At 44.2% G+C, this 22577-nt stretch overlaps 1 protein-coding gene across 3 annotated transcripts; it reads left to right on the top strand.

The window, feature by feature from the left end:
* The first annotated feature begins 4625 nt into the window (after positions 1-4625).
* osr2 (odd-skipped related transciption factor 2) lies at positions 4626-14637 on the top strand. 3 transcript variants are annotated; one of them, XM_060824517.1, is made up of 4 exons: positions 4626-4943; positions 11485-12190; positions 13710-13809; positions 14233-14637. In XM_060824517.1, exons 2-4 carry the CDS (start codon positions 11532-11534, stop codon positions 14413-14415), a joined length of 942 nt encoding a protein of 313 aa, XP_060680500.1. In that variant the 5' UTR covers positions 4626-4943; positions 11485-11531; the 3' UTR covers positions 14416-14637. The 3 variants fall into 3 exon arrangements, with proteins under 3 accessions (XP_060680500.1, XP_060680499.1, XP_060680498.1); XM_060824516.1 differs by lacking the exon at positions 4626-4943 and adding an exon at positions 8942-9022 and having other exon boundaries at positions 14315-14637; XM_060824515.1 differs by lacking the exon at positions 4626-4943 and adding an exon at positions 8942-9022.
* The last annotated feature ends 7940 nt before the right edge of the window (positions 14638-22577 follow it).

The following is a 22577-nucleotide window of genomic DNA, read 5'->3' as shown; positions in this document are numbered from 1 at the left end:
GAATAGTTCAGGCAGCATCTCTCAATCGAATTATTCCTCAGTCTTCGATCAACTCCGGTTTAACACTTCGTTAACACCACATTCACATTCTTTACAACTGGGTTAAGCTCTGCTTCACACGCACAAAACGTTATTTAATAATGGGAGTTAAGAAACGAACACTGTGGGTTCTGAACAAGTCATACTGAACCCGAAACCCACTCTCGCTCTAAGACGCTGTCAGACCTGCTGAGTTTCTCCAGCATTCTCTGCGTTTCAGATTCCCAGCATCCGCAGTATTTTGCTTTTATAACACTGCGGTCACTTGAACTATATTACAATTTAATGTTTTACTTTTTAAACATTCATTCATCATTAGAAAATATATTCAGAACGAGAATCTAAAGCAATATGATTTGTCTTTTTCATCATTTCTACTGGATAACTGCGATCTCTTTGTAGTCTCTTTGTAGTTTAAAATTTAAAACGAAAAGTCAGAAAGTGACCTTATCCCCAATGCGCCGCAAGATGTTATTCCACCCAACAGAAGTTATAGGTAAAATATGAAGATGTATGAAGGCTTAATTGGAAAGTCACATGTTTGATTTGGCTCTGGTTTAAATTTGTGGCGCATATTTTTCCTTCTAGATCATTGATATTCATAATCTGGCATGCATTAGTTGGTGGAAAATATTAAAGTTAACAATGTTTTTTGGGGGCGAAGGGGGCTTAATCGTTCCCTTCGCTCCAGCCCTTATTGTCGTCAGTGCCCAACACTGGCCGCTGGGCGGCGCTCCAGTCCGGTAACCGGTGGTGGCCGTGTCAACCTGTTCACGGCAGGAAGCTGTGTTCTTGTATCAGTGGGTCCTGGCGTCAACTTATCCGATCCACCTCATCCTGAAACACTACCGTGTTTTGCAACAGCACTGATCATTGCTTTTCGGTCACTTCCTGGGCAATTAACACGTCTCAGCATCCGAATCTGCTCGCACATCACTTCATCGATAATCGATATCAGCACATTCATGTTCTATTGGTTCCGCTTCTGTGTTTGCAAATTGCTAATAATTGAATAATCGCTCACCCCATTAGAGGATGGGCAACCAGTTAAAAACAGGTTGAAGATAAGAAAAGGCAAGCTGGACGTGAACTCTGAGGTACAAATCAATACTGTAAACACGCCGTCCGTGATAAACTGCATTGATCTCAGGAGTTATACATGAACCGAGTTATTGAGAGAGGTGCCAATCTCATTTAACTCTATCATCCTCCCTCTCAGAAACACAGCTTGTACATTTGAACACACGCATAAATAGTAGCGGATTGCGGATTATTTTGGCCGGGAATTATTTCATAAGGCGCATTCAAACTAGCAATGCGTTCGTCAACTTGGGAATTTGTTGGAAATCTAAACTATAAGAGATTATTTTAACACACTCTTCTACAATCTACTCTAGCTCCTACTAACTGTGCGCAAACGATAAGTTATTTAAGGCATGAGTTTGGCTGTTAAACGAAATGTTTTTCAGACTGAATTCCACCCCTAGTTCTTTCAGGTTGGATGTGAGAAGACGGAGAGTTGTCTATTATGATATTTAGGCTTTAGAGAGAAAGCCTGACCATCCTCAATCTGTTGAGATTTGCTTTGGGATAGATGCGGTATACCAAAGGTTCACGAACAACACCCAATGGTTTTGCTTGAATGGAAATCAATTGTTCGAATTAACAAAACTTGCGGTCTGCATTTCAGGGGAACAGAGGCGTCTTTCCTCGCGCCTTGTAAACCACTCTGCGGTGCCCTTCATGTGCTAACTGATTGGGATCTGTTTGACTTAATTCTTAATCTGTGCACCATTCCACACAGCAGATAACAACTGAAAATATTTAAGTGAATTCTAAATGACTTCACATTAACATCAGCCCCAAATCTTCACTAATTAATTGTTTTTAATTTTTTTTATAATCTTATGAAACTTTTACGAAAATCAATTGAAGACATTTTAATCACTTATTAAATTTGCTTCTTATCCCCTTAGTACTAAGTTAACAAGCACATAAAATTATATTACCACCTACAGAAGCTTAAGTAAAAAGATCGAGACAATCTAGCAAATGCATTGTTTTTACTAACCTCCGTCAATGCTTGTATTAAAGCCGTTTATATTCTTGTAGTTAAAATTTAATTAAAATTAAACCCCATGAAGTTGGCTATATTTAACGGTCTTGGTGGCAGGTTCGGGGACTCAGTACGAAATACGAGGGGATCACTTGTAAAAGAACTTTAAGAAATATTCACATTTCTAAAAATATTTATGTTGGTTTAACTGAACAGCGTTCATATTTCGGAGCAAACGCTACGCTGTAAAAGTAACGCGTGTGTGCTGTCATCTGATATAAGGTGTATACAGAACTAAAAAGACGGTTTGTTTGAGCTCAATCAGAACTTATTTGATAAGCCTGTAACTCAGGTAAATATTGCCAACGAAATCGTTCGCATATTGTTGATAAATCCGTGGGAACTGCACCCTGATCACTGGGAAATATCACAAGGGAAATCGACCTGAAAATCCCACATATCTGGACATCACTTCGAGGGAGGCAGGGTGAAGGTGCTGGGGACTATGACAACTCCCTCTTTCTGAGGTTACAAGGACACATCAAGGACATGTGAGTCTACGTAATAGCAGCCCGCGTCCAAACACACACACACACACCCCACAGTAACATTTGCAAGCCGGGTTGACAGCGCCTTGTTTCTTGTTGTCAATTTTTACCAGTCTCCCGGTCATCCCTAACTCCTGGTATCAAAAAAATCACAACGTAGAAGTAGATCCGCAATACACTATGTGACAGATTAATCTCAAAGGCTTCGCCCACGTTTTACCAGATGTTTAGTTTGGTAAGGTTTCATTGCCTCCCGTTTTCTCAAGCCCGGCAAGTTCTCCTGCTTAAACATCACGCCGTTTCGCCTTTGCTCTAACGTGGTGTGAAATTCCTGGGGGGGAAAAAAACATATTGAGTGAGTCTCAGTGGCAGACTTGTGTTTTAAAAAGTAAGACAAGTTCCCTCCGGTTGGTGAGTGAAACCGCTGCTGCCAAATGTGTAAAATTCACCGGGAGTGCGACGTTAAATAAAGGGTCGGATCGATTTTTAAAAATGGTTATCCGATTGTTCACTGTGTAACTTTCATTGAACTAACCGGCCCTTTGGAAAGTAAATGTTTCATGGATCATCTGCCAAGGGGGAATAGAACGCTTTGGAATGATTTGAGGTTTTGGTTTGAAAGAGTAGACTACACCGGCAATACATTCCCTCCAGCTCTATATGAAAGAGATGGTTTTAAAACCACTAGTTAATACTTTCCTTGAAATGACGTGAAATTCCATCAGTTCAGGCGCTTCACAATATTTAAATGCACGTTTAAAATTAAGCAATTCTGCTATTGTTCCAAATTTCCAAAACAACAAAAAAACAAAATGTAGGATTTTCCCTGCAAGGGCAATGTGTCAGTTCTGTGGATATGGGGAAAATGCAGACGGTGCGTTCAGGTAAGTGCGTGGGATACAAAATGCCATTCTATAACCAGAGCCAGAGAGAGAGCCAGTGGGAAGAGATCCACTTCTCTCGAGATTCATTCGGAGCGGGCTTGGAGATCTGCTCAGATACATCCAATACCTTGCAACATTTTATAATGCAATAAATATCCAACCAAACTTTCGGAGCACTTGAAACTAATCTAATTGTAAGAGGAATCGTTTGAAATTTCGAGCAAGTGTAGGAGTTCTTCTCTTAATATTATATAAAACACCCCATTTGAAGTTTCAAGTGAATTTTAGAATGCTTAACAAAATCACCAAGCGATAAAAAAAACCTCTATGCACACAAACACCGGGCTGTGTGAAAGACATCAAAATGAATGTTATTGTTGGTAAACAGATAAAGAAAGCGAAAATGTATAAAGAGCTGAAGGCTAATTAACCAAACCTTCACTTTGGGAAGTTGAGGTAGGGTTAGCAGAGGGTAATGAGGGCGGAGGGAAAGGGGAGGGGTGAAGATATTTTTTACAGTCAATTTTGGCAGGTAGTCTCTTTTCCTTGTACTGCCCCCTCTCTGTTGGTAACTTGTGCGTTCATGAGTCCCACGGGACGGGGGTACAAGGATACGATCGTGTCCCTGTCTTCGGCGTGAGGTGTGGGTTATTCAAACGGTGAGGTAATTAGGATTTTCTTTTATCTATTATTTCCAAATCCTGACTTTACCCATACAGAAATTGCGATGCCCAATCCAGATTTAATCCCGTCAAAGTCACCAACCCCCCTCTTTCACACTCTGCCTCCTTCCCCTTTCCTTTTATTAATAAGAGGTTAGTTTTAATTTGGGCACGGAGTATCCACATTTACCCATCGCCCCCAACAGCTCTCCCTCCCCCTCCCCCTCTCCCTAGTATTGACCCCTGGACAAATCATGTTTTTTTAAAAAAAAAGAAAGCCGCGCCTTTAAAGACGTGTTGTCATCCAAACAGAAAGTAAACATATTACTGAGGCTGAGGCAATGGCAGGAACCACTGCTGGAGTTAATCAGCCCCCCTGGCTGTGCGCAGGCGCTGCGCTGCAGTGAAATTTGATGGAAGTTGGAGAGTGAGTTCAGAGGGAATTCGGAGCACAGAGCAGCAGCAGTCAGTCCCGAACAGATTTCCCGCAAAGTCCGGGATTTTTTTTTTATACACACGCACACACCCTCCCGCAGCTGCTGCTGGACAAGGCGGGAGCATGCAGTCGCCTCGCAGGGACAAACTGCAGAACTTCTAACCAGCCCGGCCTTGGATGTCGCACCCTTGACTCTGTGGATTAACTACCGTACAGGTTTAAAAAGAAACTCCTGCACATACACAAACACGACCTCTCCTGGTATTCACCCGGCGCCGAGACCGTTGGAAACTTTGGGGATCAGCTGTGAAACACTGGGTAAGGATTTGTGTGTGTGGGTGTGTGTGTGGGTGAGTGTGTTTGTGCGTGGGTGGGTGGGTGAGTGTGCCTGAAATATCGCATCAGTGCAAATAAACAGGAATTTGCAATTCTGATGGGGATTAGGAATCTCAAGGCAAACTCCTTTTGCGACAAATCAGATTCTCTAGTGTTTGCAAAGGCGTTTTCAGGGAGTATTTTTAACCGAAATTGAACATCTATATTTATTTGCACAATTCCAGCAGCTAATAATTTGTGTTCGATCTCTATTCTCTTTGTGTGTGTGTGTGTGTGTGTGTTTGGTTGTGTGTGTCACTGTGTATGTCTATGTGTGCGTCACTGTATGTGTGTGTCTGTGTGTCACTGTGTGTGTGTGTGCATGTATATGTGTGTCTGTGTATATGTGTGTATGTGTGCGTGTCCGTGTGTGTGTGTGTGTGTGTCTGTGTGTAAGCACCGTGCATATTGAAATCCGAGATTGGTGTTGACGCTTCGGCCTTTGCCTCTGTTCATTGAAGCCAAGGAGTGTGGTCAGAACCGGAACCCAAACATAAAGTTAATGCCGAGATCATCCCAGAGCGGCTCAAGCTGTGGATAGCGTAGTGTGCCTGTGTGTGTGTTTTCTTTTGGGGGGGGGGGTGGGGTGAAGACAGAGAGAGACAGTCGGTGTCTCAAAGGGAGAAAAATGTTCGCTACGAACAACAGGGACCGCGAAAGTAGTATTTTGTTGCATAGTCCTTAATACAGAGACACTGAATTGCGGTTCCCAGTTCGAAGTTAATGGGATCTTTACAAATGTGTGTTGCGGTATGAGATCGAACCCAATTTCAAACACACTTCAGAGTGGGGTAGACACCTTGTGCCTGATCTCTGCTGTCCAATCTGGGCCACGATTATCATTAATGGCATCCCCCCCCTCCCCACCTCGAGTTTGGAGAGCTCTTCTACATTTTACGTTTTTGAAATATTCCCAAAGCAATTCATTTGGCAACTCAACAATAGCTGGACTCTCAGAAATCACCACTAACCATGAGCTGAAAGTGTTCAGTGCTCCGTACAATTTACAGTACTGGTTGCCCCTTACTCTGTGTGAACGGTACCAACTCCAAGTACCTTAATTAGAACACGGGGACTAGCGAAAAAAAACGCCTCGTCGCAATTATTTACTTTTACTCTCTAGTTCCAATTTTTTTTGTTTTTAAAAAGGACATGGTTAACTCTTCCAACACTTCCACCTTCCCCCACCCCCCATACACATAAACACACACACACACACACGCACGCACACTCCATACCCCACAGCCCCTGTCCCTTGTCAATAGGATGGAGTTAAATTCCCCAGTGACTTTGCCCGGGGGCTGCTGAGTCTCTCCCTTCGGGTGCTGGGATTGCAGGGATAGGGAGGGCTATTTGGTGAAGTTACACAGTTGTGACCTCACACGTTGACACTGCAAAAGGCCAGGAACTGGGCAAATAACCATCCCCTTGCCCCATCCGCCCTCAACCTCTTTCCTTCTCTTCCAGCTCCCCCACTCCCACCCCCAACCCCCCCCCCCCCCCCCGCCTCAGTTTGATTCACTCAGGCAACCTGGCAAGAGTAGCACAATTAGAAGAATAATTAAGTGAGCAGTTTGTGCTCATTTTCCAACAGAGTTGAGAAAAGCCGCTCTCTAAGAAAAAAATCACCCCTTTTCCACCAGAATGGTTTTCGAACCGATGCGAGCCATCGTAATCCGAAATTCCAAATATTTCGCATCTTTAATAATTTATTTAGGGGTTCCTTCTTATCCCAGAGAACGCTCCTCAATGTGGAGACCATTGCCTGTTCGAATGTCCAAGGAGACGCGCATATACGTTAGCTTCTTTAATCTTGCAGTTCTAAAATTGTGACATGACTTGTAGCTTGTTTAAAGATAATTAACTAATTATGACCGTAAGCTGTCTGGAGAAAGTATTCTTCAAATTCTTAACACATTAGTTTTTTTTAAAAAACTGTCCTTCTAGTCTGCTATGCAATTGAACTCCCGGTTCCTTTGTAAGTACAGATACAAAGTGACTGTGTGACATTAAAAGAGGCACCTGGTCTATATGAGTGTGTATTGCCTGGATAGCTACTGACAGAGTAAATTGTACGTAAGTTGCGCCTAGTTAGGTTTAAGATTTGAAATGATTTTACAGATTTAAAAATAAAATTAATAGACTTGATGGAGTGTCTCCAAGGGCTGCATTGACGTATCCGGGTTATTCACTGTAGGACAAGCAGGAAGAAGCTAAATCATATTTTGAGAATGCTCTCGAGTATAAAAGGGGACCCAGAAGTCCCACACTAACCTCCGAGGAGTGGAGAGTAGCAACCGGGACTTCCCTGGAACTCTTCAATGCATCTGCCTCGCTGCTTCCCAGCTGGTTTCAGGATTGCATTACATTGCAATAATTCCCACAGAAAAGGGAGAGTGGAAAAAAAAAGTTGACTGAAGTTTAAAACACTCTGGAGATCATGTCTTGCAATGTATTCTCGTCTGAACTCTCTTTCAGAAACTGAAAGCATTTAATCGTGTAACCGGGAAGTACGGCTCGGTGTCATTTCCCTATTTAGTTGGTGCAAGCGCACAGTCAGGGGAATCGGTGATGATGGGCGATTTGTCAAAATTATGGGGATTAAACTGCGAAGCAATTTGCCTGGCCCGTATAATTATTACGACGCTAACGTTAGAGGTTGTGTTGAACAGCCCGACCTGGATTTACTACAGACAACAAACTCAGGCAACGCCGAGCGTGGTTTCTGGTTAGTGACCAGACAACTGAGACTGGCGACAGGAGCCCGACACAAGTGGGTTTCTGGGCCACCACTTCACCAACTCAAGGGAAAGTAACAAACAAGCACACACACACACCCACACACACACACCCACACACACCCACACACACACCCACACACACACACACCCACACACACACACACCCCCTCACACACACACACACACACACACCCACGCGCACACACACACACACACACCCACACACACCCACACACACACACACACCCACACACACACACACCAGAAAGTGAGAAAACAATTTGCATCACCTTGCTGGTAACATGGGGAACTTATTCAGTGTGTCACACCTAACTCGGTCACAGGCTGCGTAACTTTAGATAACTTTGGAGCACGTTTGTTCAGGCCTATGTATAAAGTGACTCTGTAGTTGCACCAAATTTCTCACCCACTTAGTGTCCTCCACCACCGAACCCTCACCCCACCCCACCCCCACCATGGGATTGCCATGTGCAATGTGTAAAATCATGCCTGACCCAAATTGCCATTTTTTTGTTGTTGTTATTGGGAGTGGCGGGGATGGGGTTTCCTGGCGTTCAGACGGTGTCTTAGGAAGTTTGAAACGTTTTTGATAGTCAATTCAAACCGCAGAGGATGAGGAGCTTCGCGTTGTGGAGGTTTAAGGGAATGAGCGATACTGTTAGCTCCCCACATTCGGATTAAGAATTCTGGGGTGTGGGTTGGAGAGATTCCTCCTCTAGCATTAGGCTGAAGCAGTTGTTTTTTTTTAATGTTTATTTTGAAAAAATAGCAAACTGTAGTTTCGCTCCACTGCTCAGAACCAAACCCGTTGACCGTCACACACACCTCAGTAACTCACAGGGCGATTTCTCTTGATTTCGCCGAGAGAGATAAACTAAAAACAGGGCTCGTCCCCACTTGGTGCTCTGCGTACACCGAGGAAGCAAGGACTGATTTCTGATAGGAACACATGAGGGTCTGTCCTGAGAACTCATATTGCACTAGCAACTGTTGGTTGTGTAATGTGTTATGGAAAAGTAGGGCACACGGTATGATTTGTCACGACCAGCTGGTTGTTAAAGAGGTGCAAAGGCGGTGTTTTATTTTTAATTCATCAAGTCCTGTATTTTGGAGTCTTATTTTCGAATTTAACGTTTAACCAAAGTCTCCTCCTTCATTTAACCCACTTTAGTTAAACTCCCTGATTTGTAAATGAAGGATCTTTGTGACGAATTACCTCGAATACACAAAGGAATAACATGATTTCACTTGATGTGCCCGGTGAGTCGCTGAGTCGGTAGATGAACGCAATTTAGAGAGGTCTCTGTAAATACAATGGGATTAGCATTCCCAAAACCGATTGTCTCGCCTTGAAGGAATCAATAGGATGTTTTAAAGCGGTCGATAAAATCACTAGAAGTTTGCAATCGATAAGCGTGACCATTGGTGAAGAGACGGCCCTGGACTGATTGCAGATTCCAAACTCCCCACTACAGCTCCTTCCCCCCCCCCAAAAAAAATCGGAATAAATTTGCGAATGGCAATTTGACAGGGCCCGATTTAATCGGCTGGGTTCTTCCAGGTCAGTGCAAAGGAATTCAGTCTAAACTGAAATGAAGAGTTTGTGTTTGAGAAGGTGAGGGGGAAGGGAGGTGTGTAGATCTAAATCTGGAACATCAGACAGAATCTGATTTGAAAAAAAAGAGATAACTAAACCCCCGAAGGCATGATGTGCTACATTCGTCCTGATAATGTTCGCTAAAGTCTTGCCAACATTTTCCGTGCTCTGAAGAAACTTGCTCGGCCTTTCTATTGAGCACAGACCCCTGTTTTAATCCAGCGCTTTGCCGGGAGGTTAAAATCTCTGTGCCAACACTCCCCACTTCTAATTACTATAAAACAAAGAGAGAGATTCACTATTTTAATAAATCAGTGTGTCGTGTTTAGAAACTCGCGTCCAATTCAAACGCTGATTCCTCATCAGCTTTGAGTTAATCCTCCAAACAATGCTCCAGTCTTCACCTGAATTATTTGTCGCAAGAGCTAATGTTGTCAGGTAAAATACCGTGACAATCAGGAACTCAGCCCTTTGACGGGATATGAAGATTTTAAATTCTCCTGCAAATGCAGAGATTACAGACTATTCTATTCAATTAAAATCTTTAAATGCTGAGATATGAACACGTCTTTTAACAATATATAAAATATTTCTGATCTTTTTTTTCCAAAGTCACACTGGAGCTAAAATTCCCTGGCTTCCTCTACAGTAAAACAAACATGTTTCACTCGGCTTCAGCCGACAAGTGAAGCTGTTAAGAGTGTGAGGTGCCAGTGAAGTGCTGCCCTTTTACCTTTCAATTATCTTGATGAATGAGTTACTCCTTGAATAAAGAAAAATAACCAACTCAGCGCAGAGCCCGTGATCCCGAATCCAGCTGAGTCTCCCTCCCCGGGGGTAGGGAACCGCGACACTGCCCTCGCAGATTCTCACAGACCCCATCAACAAAAATAAACTAGGACACGACTGCATGCTGGGGAAAGTGGAAAGCCTGTGTGTGTGTGTGTGTGTGTGAAAGGTAACTTTTGCGGTGAATATTTTCTCTATGTAACGGTGGAAGGTGTCAGTAAAGGAAACACCCCCCTGCCCCCACCATTCGCCTCAGGCGGTGGTCGGAAAAAAAACTTACATTTGCCTCCCTGCTTTTGGAGATGTCCCGACTTTATTTGTGTTGGGAGCGTGTTTATGAACTGCTCAGAGCAGCTCGTAAAGTTAAAGTGATCAGGGCTCAGATTTCTCCCCCACGGCGGGCAGTTTTTTTTTTACACGGGCTCTGGTCCCTCGCAGAATCCTGTGCAAATACGTTTGCTCTCTTTCCTCGCTCTGCTGTCGTTTCCATTCCTTCTTAGCTTAAAAATAAAGCAACCGAATCATTTAACTGCGGATGCTAGGAAGCCGAACTAGAGATGGAAATGGCTTAAGAAGACACAGCGGATCTGACAGCCTCCGTGGAGGGAGAACTGGAACGGGGGTCTTGTTAATGGGAGGGCTGTTTCACTTGGAAACGTTTTCTGTATCCCTTTAGAGAGAAGAAAATAAATCTCGAAGTCAGCACCCTAGTCGTTGACTGTGCAGTCGGTGTTAGATTTTCAAAAAAATTAATTTTTAGAATGCAACTTTTTCCATCCCAAGGTAGGACCAAGCGCTGAATTGCTCCTGCCGGCCGTTCTGATGTTTTGTTTCTGAGAAGGTTTGTCGGCTGAATTGAACATAATCAAAACAAAGGATGCAAAATATTGGCGTGCCCCCCCCCCCCCCCGGACTTAAACCATTTCCAACACCAATTTGAATTTTACTCCCACGGACTCCCAAATCAACTTTCTCCAGGGCTTTTAGAGATTGACTTGCCGCGCAGCTACGCCCAGATTTCATGAAAATGTTGTGCAAAAGTAACAGCAAAGATTAGAAACTGAAAGATCTGCTGTAAATCAGGGACAGAAATGGAAAGCTGGGCAGGTCTGGCAGCGTCTTGTGGAGAGGTTCTGAGGAAGAGTCGCTTGACCCGAAACGTTGACTCTGATTTCTCTCCATGTATGTTGCCGGACCTGCTGAGTTTTTCCAGCAATCTTTGTTTTGATCTAACGTCAATGATGGGCGAGAAAAGCACCCAAAAGTTTCATGAATGTGCCATAATTAAATGGTGTGTCTGTCTCTCTCTCTCTCTCTCTCTCATGGTTCTTTCTAGTCTTGGCCCAGGAATTGTCCAGAAGAAGTATTGCCTATTCGACTGAAATGGGAAGTAAGACTTTGCCCGCTCCAATCCCCCTACACCCACCGCTGCAGCTGACGAACTATTCGTTCCTGAGGGCGGTAAACACTTTCCCATCGGCCGTGGACCAGCTGCAGGGTTTGTATGGCCTCAGCACCGTCCAGACCATGCACATGAACCAGTGGACTACCCTGGGCTATCCTCACCTGCACGGGATCGCCAGGTCGACTTTTACTGAGATGGCTGCCGCTCAGGGCTTCGTGGACAGCAGGTTCCCCTTCCCAGCGCTGCCTTTCAGCGCACACGTCTTCCACCCCAAGCAAGGCAGCCTCACCCACGTCCTGCCCGCGCTGCAGAAGGAGCGCCCCCGCTTTGACTTTGCCAACCTGGCGCTGGCAGCCACCCAGGAGGACCCGCCAAAGCCCGGAGACTTTCCCAAGCTCAGCGCCGGGGTCGGAGGCTCTCACGGGGAGGTTGGTAAACTCACCCTGGACAGGAAACCTTCCAGGGGCAGACTACCCTCCAAGACCAAAAAAGAATTCATCTGCAAGTTCTGCGGCAGGCATTTTACAAAATCCTACAACCTCCTCATACACGAGAGGACCCACACGGACGAGAGGCCATACACGTGTGACATCTGCCACAAGGCGTTCAGACGGCAGGATCATTTGAGAGATCACAGGTTAGTGCAGACACTCAAAATCCACACACACACAGCCATACTCTCACTCACACAGGCACACACAAACAGCCATACTCACACACACACACACACACAGACACACACACAGCCACACTCACACACACAGCCATACTCTCACTCACACAGACACACACACAGCCACACTCTCACTCACACAGAGACACACACACAGCCACACTCTCACTCACACTCTCACTCACACAGACCCACTCACACAGACACACTCTTACTCACACAGCCACACTCTCACTCACACAGCCACACATCCACTCGCACAGACACACACAGCCACACTCACACACACAGACACACACACAGCCACACTCACACACACAGCCATACTGTCACTCACACAGACACACACACAGACACACACACAGCCACACTCTCACACACACAGACACACTCTCACTCACACAGACACACACACACAGCCACACTCTCACTCACACTCTCACTCACACAGACACACACACACACAGCCACACTCTCACTCACACAGCCACACATCCACTCGCACAGACACACACAGCCACACTCTCACACACACAGACACACACACAGCCACACTCTCACTCACACAGCCATACTGTCACTCACACAGACACATACAGCCACACTCACACACACACAGCCACACATTCACTCGCACAGACACATACAGCCACACTCTCACTCAGACAGACACACACAGCCATACGCACACACACACTGCCCTAATAAACGTGAACTCCAGTGAGTCCTGAAACAATCCTTTCTCGGTATGTTTCTGGTATTGCTTTTCTCACTGAGTGGGGGAATAACTGATGGTATACGATTTAGTGTGTGATTATTATGTCCCCAAGTTGATATCAGGGTTTCTACATGGGACTTTCTGGGGAAAAATACACCCCAGTATGCCGCGAGGAGAGACTTTTCCCCACAAATGGGAATCTCCAATCACAATGTAATTGTACAGATCTGATTGATCACTGCACCGCCCTCTCAGGTGTTTTGATATTAAACTAATGTGAAATGTAATTCAACGAAGAACTCAGGTACTGGGACATGGTTAGAAATACCAGAAATGTCTAAATTCACTAATGGTGTCACAAATTCACTTTCAGGCATCTGTTCAGAGGGGTGAGGTTATTGTATCTCCTCCTACTCCCCCTGCCGTACAACAGTAGTTACTGCCCATTGCAGTGAAGCTGTGATTTGGGGGGAAAGGTATGAACCTTCTGGTGGTCCCTGGCGACCTTGGGGTGAGGTTGGGTATTTGGTGACTGCAGTACTGTCGGCATGGCGCCTCTCCGCCTGTGGAGGGCGCTGTGTCCGCGCCTTGCGGCAGCGTCTCTCCCCGGCCAGAGGGGGGCGGTGAGGAGCATCGGCAGCCGCTCGCTCCCGGTGATTAGCAAATACAACAACAACCGCTGCATTCAGTGGCTGCAGCAGCAACAGCAAAGATACATGAACCCAGGGCGTTTTACTGAGAGTTTGCCACTGCGTTCGTTTCCAGGTATATCCATTCCAAAGAGAAACCTTTCAAGTGTCAGGAGTGTGGGAAAGGATTCTGCCAATCCAGGACTTTAGCTGTTCACAAAACACTACACATGCAGGTAAGGTGCACAGCACGTTTCCGGAGAGTTCAAATTCGGCATGAATTGAGTTTGACAAGTCCTGCGGGAGGTGTCTTGCATAGTTTTATGGCGAGGGGAGAGAAAAGCTAGCAGTTTTATTCCCTCAGCAACACATTTATAACGATAAGGAAATCTAGGGCTTGCAATAATATGCATTAAGTCTGTCACTAATGCCCTGCGGACCGGGACTGCACGCTCCTTGAGGGACCTTCTAATGAACTGTCAGCTATATAACTATCAGTGACTTTTAAGATGACAAATTAAACCATGTATACAACGCATACGATCGTTCCACGGGTTTTGGACGATCGTTGTAAATACTGCAAGGAGATCACAGTATTTTATTTTCGTTTTAAAACGAAAGAAAGGAATTAATCCTTTGCTTGCTTCAAATCTGAACAGGAATCTCCTCACAAATGTCCCACATGCGGAAGAACGTTTAATCAAAGAAGTAATCTGAAAACTCACCTTCTTACCCATACAGACATCAAGCCCTACAATTGCGAACAGTGTGGCAAAGTATTCAGACGTAACTGCGATCTGCGACGACACAGCCTAACTCACACTCCCCGGGCGGATTATTGAGCGAACCTACAGCCAAGCCACTCCGCGTTACTTGAATTTGCTGTGAATACTTGTATAAAATAAATAAATATCTTCCCCCCCAAAAAAAAGGGTAAAAAAACGGACGATAGCCAAATCCATGTAATTCAAATGTTTTATAATATCCCAATCCAATCAGAATCTTCGTGTATATAAAATGTTTTTATACTGCTCTATGTCCAATCCTCAATGGGATAAACTGAAAGCATGTGAATAATGATAATAAAAATGCTTTTTATCATGTCATCATTTGTACTTTGTGTTCCAATTAGGCTTAATGGACCCTGACAAATGTTTTTAAAATTAAACAGCGCCCACCGGGAAAGATAAATACATAATTAAAACAATAAAATTTACTAACAATATTTCTTTCAACAATCTCAAGAAAAACGTTCAACGAGACCAAGAAACTTATTCCGCTTCGCCACCGAGTTTCTAAAGGCCATTCATGAATTTCATCCTATTTTGCACAGAGAATTAATGTTACCGAAACAGGCTGCATTCGCTTATTGATAAAGAACTTGTATCCGAAGTCGCGACGTCTTTTGAGGTTGAGGGAAAGCTGCAAAACGTTCTGATTTAACCCTCCCTCGATCAGCTCGGACTAATTCTGCGGAGCTCCGGAAGATTAACTGGGGGGTGAAAATGTACAGAACCCTCACGATGGGCATCTCCTAACATTGTGAAGGGATTAACACAACTGAATAAAATGTGGGAGACTGTAATTTTCTGTTCCACTGGTACGGTTTAATGTAGAGGAGGTTTTGCTACTGATAGAAGATGGTTGGAAAACCGTAGGATGAACACCTGAACAAACAGTTCCCCATTTCAATTGGACTATTCCGATGTAAACAGCACCCACTGCATCTCCCATCTTCAACCAACTTCATGTTATTCATCGCTCAGCTACTGATGCCATCACCGCCCCACCACCCCCACCTTCCCTGGGATTGATGTCTAGTTGTACCGTTAACTTTACAAAACACCTTCCATAGCCGACCCTGACACAACCGAAAATGGGAATAGCTCTGACAATGTGACATAGTTTCACTGACAGCAAGAGATCTATTAGTCGAGAGTAAACACATTTTGAAATAAAAGTTAAGATAGGATTAAAACATTAACGGAAAAGACAAACGTGGACTCGCTCTACATTCGCTTTTAGCTGCCACTATATCACAGAAGCGCCTGTTCGCGTCCTTCCTGCTTTACACAAGTCCATTCATCCCACTGCTATTTCCTATCCCCCACCTCCCGATATTTGCTTCTCACCTGGGTTTGTGCTTTTACACTTCATCATCCCGGTAACATTCAACAACTTTTCCACAATTAATAGATAGCAGGGTCCCGAGTGTTGCCAGTAATTACAGTGAGAAGACTGAACTTGAAAGGATTGAATGGGGGAGGGGGTGGGTGCGGAATAATCGACTTTTTTTCCCTTCAAGGAGCAACCTCTTGCTAAGGCTGTAACGTAAATACATTCGCCTTTGGTGAATTGATACCATAATTGGTTTGAAGATTAAAAACTACAGCAAAGTGTAGCAAAGAGATTCTTCATCTATCAGAGTGTCTGAGCTCTCTATAAATCACCTGATATCGTAGAGCCAAAACAATGGCGCAAGTTGTTTAATTTACACAGCCTACAGTGTTCTGCAAGGGCTGCAATTTCGTTAACCATTTGTTGACTGATGCTACCCAATTCAAACATGCAACATAATTACACAAAAACAGAAGTTGCTGGAAAAGCTCAGCAGGTCTGGCAGCATCTGTGGAGAGAAATCAGGTCGAGTGACTCTACCTCAGAAAGGATCTAACTCTGCTTTCTCTCCACAGATGCTGCTAGATCTACAGAGCTTTTCCCGCACTTGCTGGTTTTGTTTCTGATTTACAGCATCCGCAGCTCTTTCGGTTTTATTCATCATTTTTGTTTTTATTTAACCTGTCAGGGAGTGACATATAGGATGGATGTCCCGCTCCGATCCACACCTCGAACCTGCTTTTCAGTTTTAGTTCCAGCTTTTCTGAGATTTACAGGCGGATATAAATACAGGGGCTGTCTTGAAGAATCGGTCTTGCGCAGAGTGAGGCGGGAGGTGGGAGGAGATGTTGTGAGGCGGGCGGGGTGAGGTGGGGTAGGGTGATACTGGGAGGAGGTGGAGGGAATGAGGCTTCCGACGGGGAAAAGACGCGCTGTTCAAAACGTGTTGACCTGTGAGTTACTTTTGTAGAGCCAATGGAAAGCGGCCTGTCTTGCGTTGAACTGCGGTCCGGGCTCGTTCGTGGGTGGGCGTATTGTTTGAAAAGCCCGTTCTTCGTTTCCACTGAGTATCCTCAACGCCTTGCTCTGACTCGTATAAACATTCTACACCCACCCCCTCCCTCCCTCCCCTCGGCCCCACCCGAAACTCGTGTCCCCAGGGTGTGCTCTGAAATACCCAAACTTTCCTTCCATGACCATCCACCCTTGAACACAGGACATTACTTTAGGCTGAATAAGGGAGGGTTCATTAATGTCAAGAGCCTTGAGACGGCATGAAAACTCAGCTGACTGGGTTAACTTGATCGTTTCACGCCGATTTTTGAATTGTGATAGCTTTTGACTAATTTTTACTCCGGTGTTTATACATCAACAGACAAACATCATTGACTCAATTGGTGCGCAATTATTCGTAAATACTTAATCTAAACGCCTTGATTAAATCGCATTTACTTACAGAAGAACTGCTTAGTCGTACAGTACCCATCTTTCCATCCTCACTATTGATTATACACGTGCGTGGGTACTTTCAAGATACAGATAATAAAACCCAAGTATCTATTTATATTTGCTTGACTTAAATGTATGATCTGTGAGTCAGGGTGATGTGAAACATTTAGACAAGCGCTTTGTAAATAAAGACTCCATAATGGAATATCATGGATGTTGTCGGACCACGACATTAGTCTTTCTAAAAATAATCATACTGTTTGTCGTCAGTGAATGTTCTTAACATTTTGAATAGTGGTCATTTTTAAGCATTTTCTAGGGCTTTGTTAACAACACTTTGTTCCCCCATCAACCGACCCACCCCTCTCCTGTTCGTGGGTAGCACTGGCCCAACATTTCGTGTCCATCCGGAGTTGCCCTGGAGAAGGTGCTGGTAAACTGTTTCTAGAACCGTTCAGGGATACCCTCATTTAATGGAGCTCCACGGAGTGAAACCAATATTAGAACCTGTTGCAGGCAGCGTACGTATTTTGGGCATATCTAAATTTTTCAACAAAAGAATGACCAGTTTCACAGGAACTCTCGTGCGTGTGCAAGTTAACGAGTACACCGTTATCGAGTACACAAATAATATATACAACGCATACTCTCATGTGCAAGTGTAGGTGCATATATGCATATAAAAGTATATCCACATCTGTGCACAAATAATGTACACCGACAAGTACGTCTAGATTATATGCGTATGCACACACATTCACATCGACACATTCATATGTACTTTTATAAGTGTATATAGACATAAAGGATTGTGACACAAAGAATTTAACAGAAACATACAATTTAAGCGGCCAGGGAAAAAAAAACATGTTTAAAGTAGTTATGGTGTTCTGAATTACATCCAGCTGTTGATTTAGAATACTGTTTGCTGAGGTTAAAGAATTAAATACAGGATATTACACAGGTTTGAAACAACAGATGAAATGCATGTATCTGCCCGCGGCTGAATGACCACTTGCGCGCCACAGATTTGTAACAGTTAGGTTTTGACTCTCTGTCTAGCGGGAGAAACCCCAGTAATGCCGCGATGACCGATCTCTGGAGAGAGAAAGGGGTGGGGGTGGAATCCACATCTCCCGGCTTCCTCTCGTTTTCCTGTATTAGATGCATCCTAATTCGTTTTCCGGCTAGAGGTCAAAAGGAAAAGGAATAAATGAGCCGAAAACGTTACATTTTCAATGAATTGGATTTTTAAAAAAATGCCTGTGGTAAATGGGATGTGCAGTAAAATCTCGATTAGTCGAATTAAAATGCAACTTAAATGAAAAAAAAGTGACGACCCCGCTTAAATAGGCGAACATTTCAGGTTGAGCTACCACTCTTAATTACAAACAAATAATTCAATTTTCAGCAGATCGGCGTTTTCAATGCAATGGCCGTGAAAATATAACTTCCAATATTTCGTTGGTAATTGGTTCATTCAATAGGTTGGTTCTTGAGCGAATTCGTGGAAGGTGTGAGGAGCAGAGTTGGGATTTCTGAATTGAGATGGTCTTATGTTGATGAGATTTTGATGGTCTTAATGCAAACGCGACCTCTTTAATTGAATAGAGATCAGATCAACGTTGTCATGAGGTTGTCGTACAGAAAAACAGAGGCTGCTGTGCACAGAGACACTGAAGCTAGTAATCGCGTTACATATATACTGATAGTACCAGAAATGTGTCAGATATATCTCAGACTCAGAGAACCTATAAAGCGTTTCCGTGTCTACTCTCCCAGGGAGTGTTTGTCACGAAGATCCCCAAGTTGTTACATCCCAAACCTGCAAAAATCTTCAATAGAATTTACATCCCGTATACCATGCGAATTTCACACAGCAGAAACTCCTGCTTGCGTGAGTTTTGAGATTAGTTTAAAGAACAGGGAATGTGATAGACTCGCTTCCCAAGTGAGGCGTAACAACTCAGTCTGCGTGAACGGGGACTTGGTTTTGCAAAGGAGCCCTCACCGGAATGTTCGAATGTACGGGACCGGAAAACGTCACCTCAGCGGTCCTAATGTTCATCTGAGATTTGGAGATTGCGCTGCTAAACTGCCACAGTCCATTTCAAACAATAACATGACCTTTCCGGATCAACAGCATGTTCGCTATCAAAGTTTTCTCAACGCTTAGAACGCTGAAGCAACATTATCGGTAATCAGCAAGGGATGTCAACTTAATGTTAAGGAAAACATGAACTGACTTTGCTGTTGGGAACAGGAGCGTGATAGGGAAATACGTATGGATGACATTCCTCACTCTCCACTTTCTACCTTCTTCTTGGGTTAGAGTTTGTCTGTCCGCCAACTGAGTCGACACTGTAAATCTGGTCGGAAAGCACATCCTTCCGATTTCCCCACTTATACTAAGCAGAGAAAATGTTTCCCCAAGACCTCTTTGCCTTCTCCCGTGATAATATTGACCGTCCCATAAGCATTAACTAGAGACGCTGCACTTTCTATACTATGCAATTTCCCTTAAGGAGGACCCCACCAGGGAATTCATGGCCGTAGAGTCTAACAACATTCAGTAGGTCAACTGACACTTTAAAGGGACGCGTTCGTGAGTAATTAAACACATTATAGCCGAAACAAGAAAACATGGGCATTATCACGTCTCCAACATCGAGTGCCCTGTGTGATTTTAATTCACCCCCATCGCCCGGAATCTTCAGGGGGAAAATAGCCTCCGTGACCTGTGCTCACATCAGATACTCATGCTGTATAACGAGGGTCAGTGCCTCATTAGAAATAACACACAGAACCTTCGCCCGTGAAATGGGGCGAACCGTGGTCTTTATTCAATGTTGTCCTGGCTACTTTTGATAGGACGTTACCAGGTTGGAGTTGTAACTATAATCTCCACACTATGAACCCAGGCTAAAATCTAACCGAAATGATCTAATGACTCCCCGGCTAAGCTGTGATGATATTGATTATTGTTTTACACTGGACTTCCGATTGGAAATATCGACAAGAGGAAATTTTCAAGTTGACATTTTTGAACTGCACCACTAATCCAAAATCTGGTTTCCAGCATCTGCAGTCATTGTTTTTACCTATTTAAATAAAGCGACCAAATTGAAGGTAGGGTAGGTAAGCAGGAGGGAAATGTCTTATTTTTACTTTATTCAAGTCAACTGGAGAGGTAGAGGCGTTTGCGAAATTCAGGTGAGTTCGTTGAAAAAATGTTTGAACAATCTGTTGGCTAATTGCACACCTTAAACTGCAGTGGATTTATTACCCTTTCCCCGATAGTGTCCAAACGTACTTTTTGAGGTATTTTCGCTGTTTTGACACAGAATCATAGAATGTACAGCATGGAAAGAGACCCTTGCGTCCAATCGTCCACTCCGATCAAATTCCTAAATTAATCTAGTCCCATTTGCCAGCACTTGGCCCCTATCCCTCTAAATCCTTCCTATTCATATACACATCCAGATGCCTTTTAAATGTTGTAATTGTACCAGCCTCCACCACTTCCTCTGGCATATCTTATCCACAATGCTAATGCTTACACAGTAATTTTTATATACATCAGAAATCAATTCAATGTAACCTCCTACATTCTCTTTCTATTTTTTACTTCCAATAATTGTTTCCCTTCACCTCCCATTTATGTTTCTTTGCCGTTAAGAGAAAGGAAAATCTTTCCTCAATCAGAAACCCGATGAAAACAAATCACAGTTCACTCCGTTTGCTGCCTAACTTCGAAGCTAACTACGAGATGTACTGGCAAGGAAACCTTGGCTTTATCATAACCGAACGATCACTGCTATTGCTTAGTTAGCATTACTCTACAGACACAGGAGAAACACAGCACTCAAACAGACAAAGCGACATCAACTAGCACAGTCCCATCATTCTGAATGGGAACTCAATGTGATCGGCAGGTAGTGTACACTCTATGCTACTCTCTCCCCACCCCCACCCTCCTCTAGCTTATCTCTCCACGCTTCAGGCTCACTGCCTTTATTCCTGATGAAGGGCTTTTGCCCGAAACGTCGATTTTGCTGCCTGAACTGCTGTGCTCTTCCAGCACTACTGATCCAGAATCTGGTTTCCAGTATCTGCAGTCATTGTTTTTACTGTGTTACCGACTAGGCAGGTTCAAAGAAAGAACTTCGGGAATAATTTTAGAGCCACTTCCGTTCCCTGTTTCAAAATAAACCACCAAAACTCTTGTACTTTTATGCATGATGGCAGAAGAGGGATGGAAATCCGCCGCTAACACCATTCGGGTATTGCTTCTCTCCCTGAGTGTTTTGAGATGAATTCGCTCTGGTCAGAATACTGGACTGGACCAAAGAATGTATCTGGTCTAAAATGCAACATTCCAAGAAAACAGGAGCAGAATCGATCAGATTCCTGCCCACTTTTACCTGTCTCTCTACAAAGCTATGACTGGGCACAATGTAAATAATGCGCTTCCTCCGCTGCCTCTCTTCCTGAGTAAATTTGCTGCGTTTACCCCGAAATTGGTCAATGGTCAGGTGAACCGGGCTCTGTATTGTTTTATTGTTCAGATCTGGAACATTCTGCCAGTGTGGGGTGGGGACAGGCTGAAGTATGGTGAAGCAGTTTGTTCAGACTCACCCCTTCCCCTAGAATCCCTAACATTGAGTCCAATATCGACTCAAAACCGTGAAGACCATGAGATACAGGAGCAGGAACAGCCCATGCCACCCAATCCAGTCTGCTCCACCATTCGATCGCGGCTCATCTATTTCTTAACTCCATTCTCCTTCCTTCTCCCCGTAACCTTTGACCTGCTTACTCTTAACTCCGTCTCTCTTTCCTCAGATGCTGCCAGACCTGCTGAGTTTCTCCAGCATTCTCTGTACTTATTTCAGATTTTACAGTTCCCTGATCCATCTTAAATCAGAGTAGCCCTTGGGAATTTGTCTGTCCCTCAATGGTGGGAGCTAATGAATCCTAATACCATCCCTTCATCATCTTTTGTAAGTCTAGCAGGAATAACAGGAACCTTACTGGCAAACGAGAGCGACTCAGTGGCGCAAGACGGTTGGATTAGAGAACAAAATAATAAACATAAGGTGGAGACTGGGTGGAGATGAGCAGTCCCGAGAGGACGCGGGCTGATCTGCCTGTTTCGTGCTGTTCTGTGTGGAGTGGGGTTGGACACGGAGATGGATTCACAGGTCAGTGAGCGGCCATGGATCTGCCTGGATTTGCTTGGGTCAATTTGAATGCTGTTTGAAACTTCCAGCAGTGACTGCACTGGGATTCCGATCCAGCGGTGCCCAGGGGCCCATATACTCATGAACGTGCGATGCCTCGAATCTTTGTCATTCAGTTCGCCTTCGGAGAAATAAAAGTCTGTTAAACACAACTTGGCTGAATGTAAATTAAAGTTTGCAAGGGCAAAGGGAGT

This window comes from Hemiscyllium ocellatum, chromosome 4 (genome assembly GCF_020745735.1).
Source record: "Hemiscyllium ocellatum isolate sHemOce1 chromosome 4, sHemOce1.pat.X.cur, whole genome shotgun sequence".
Lineage (NCBI taxonomy): Eukaryota > Metazoa > Chordata > Chondrichthyes > Orectolobiformes > Hemiscylliidae > Hemiscyllium > Hemiscyllium ocellatum.
The sequence above is the reverse complement of the archived record's forward strand: the minus strand, read 5'-3'. Positions and strand labels throughout refer to the sequence as shown.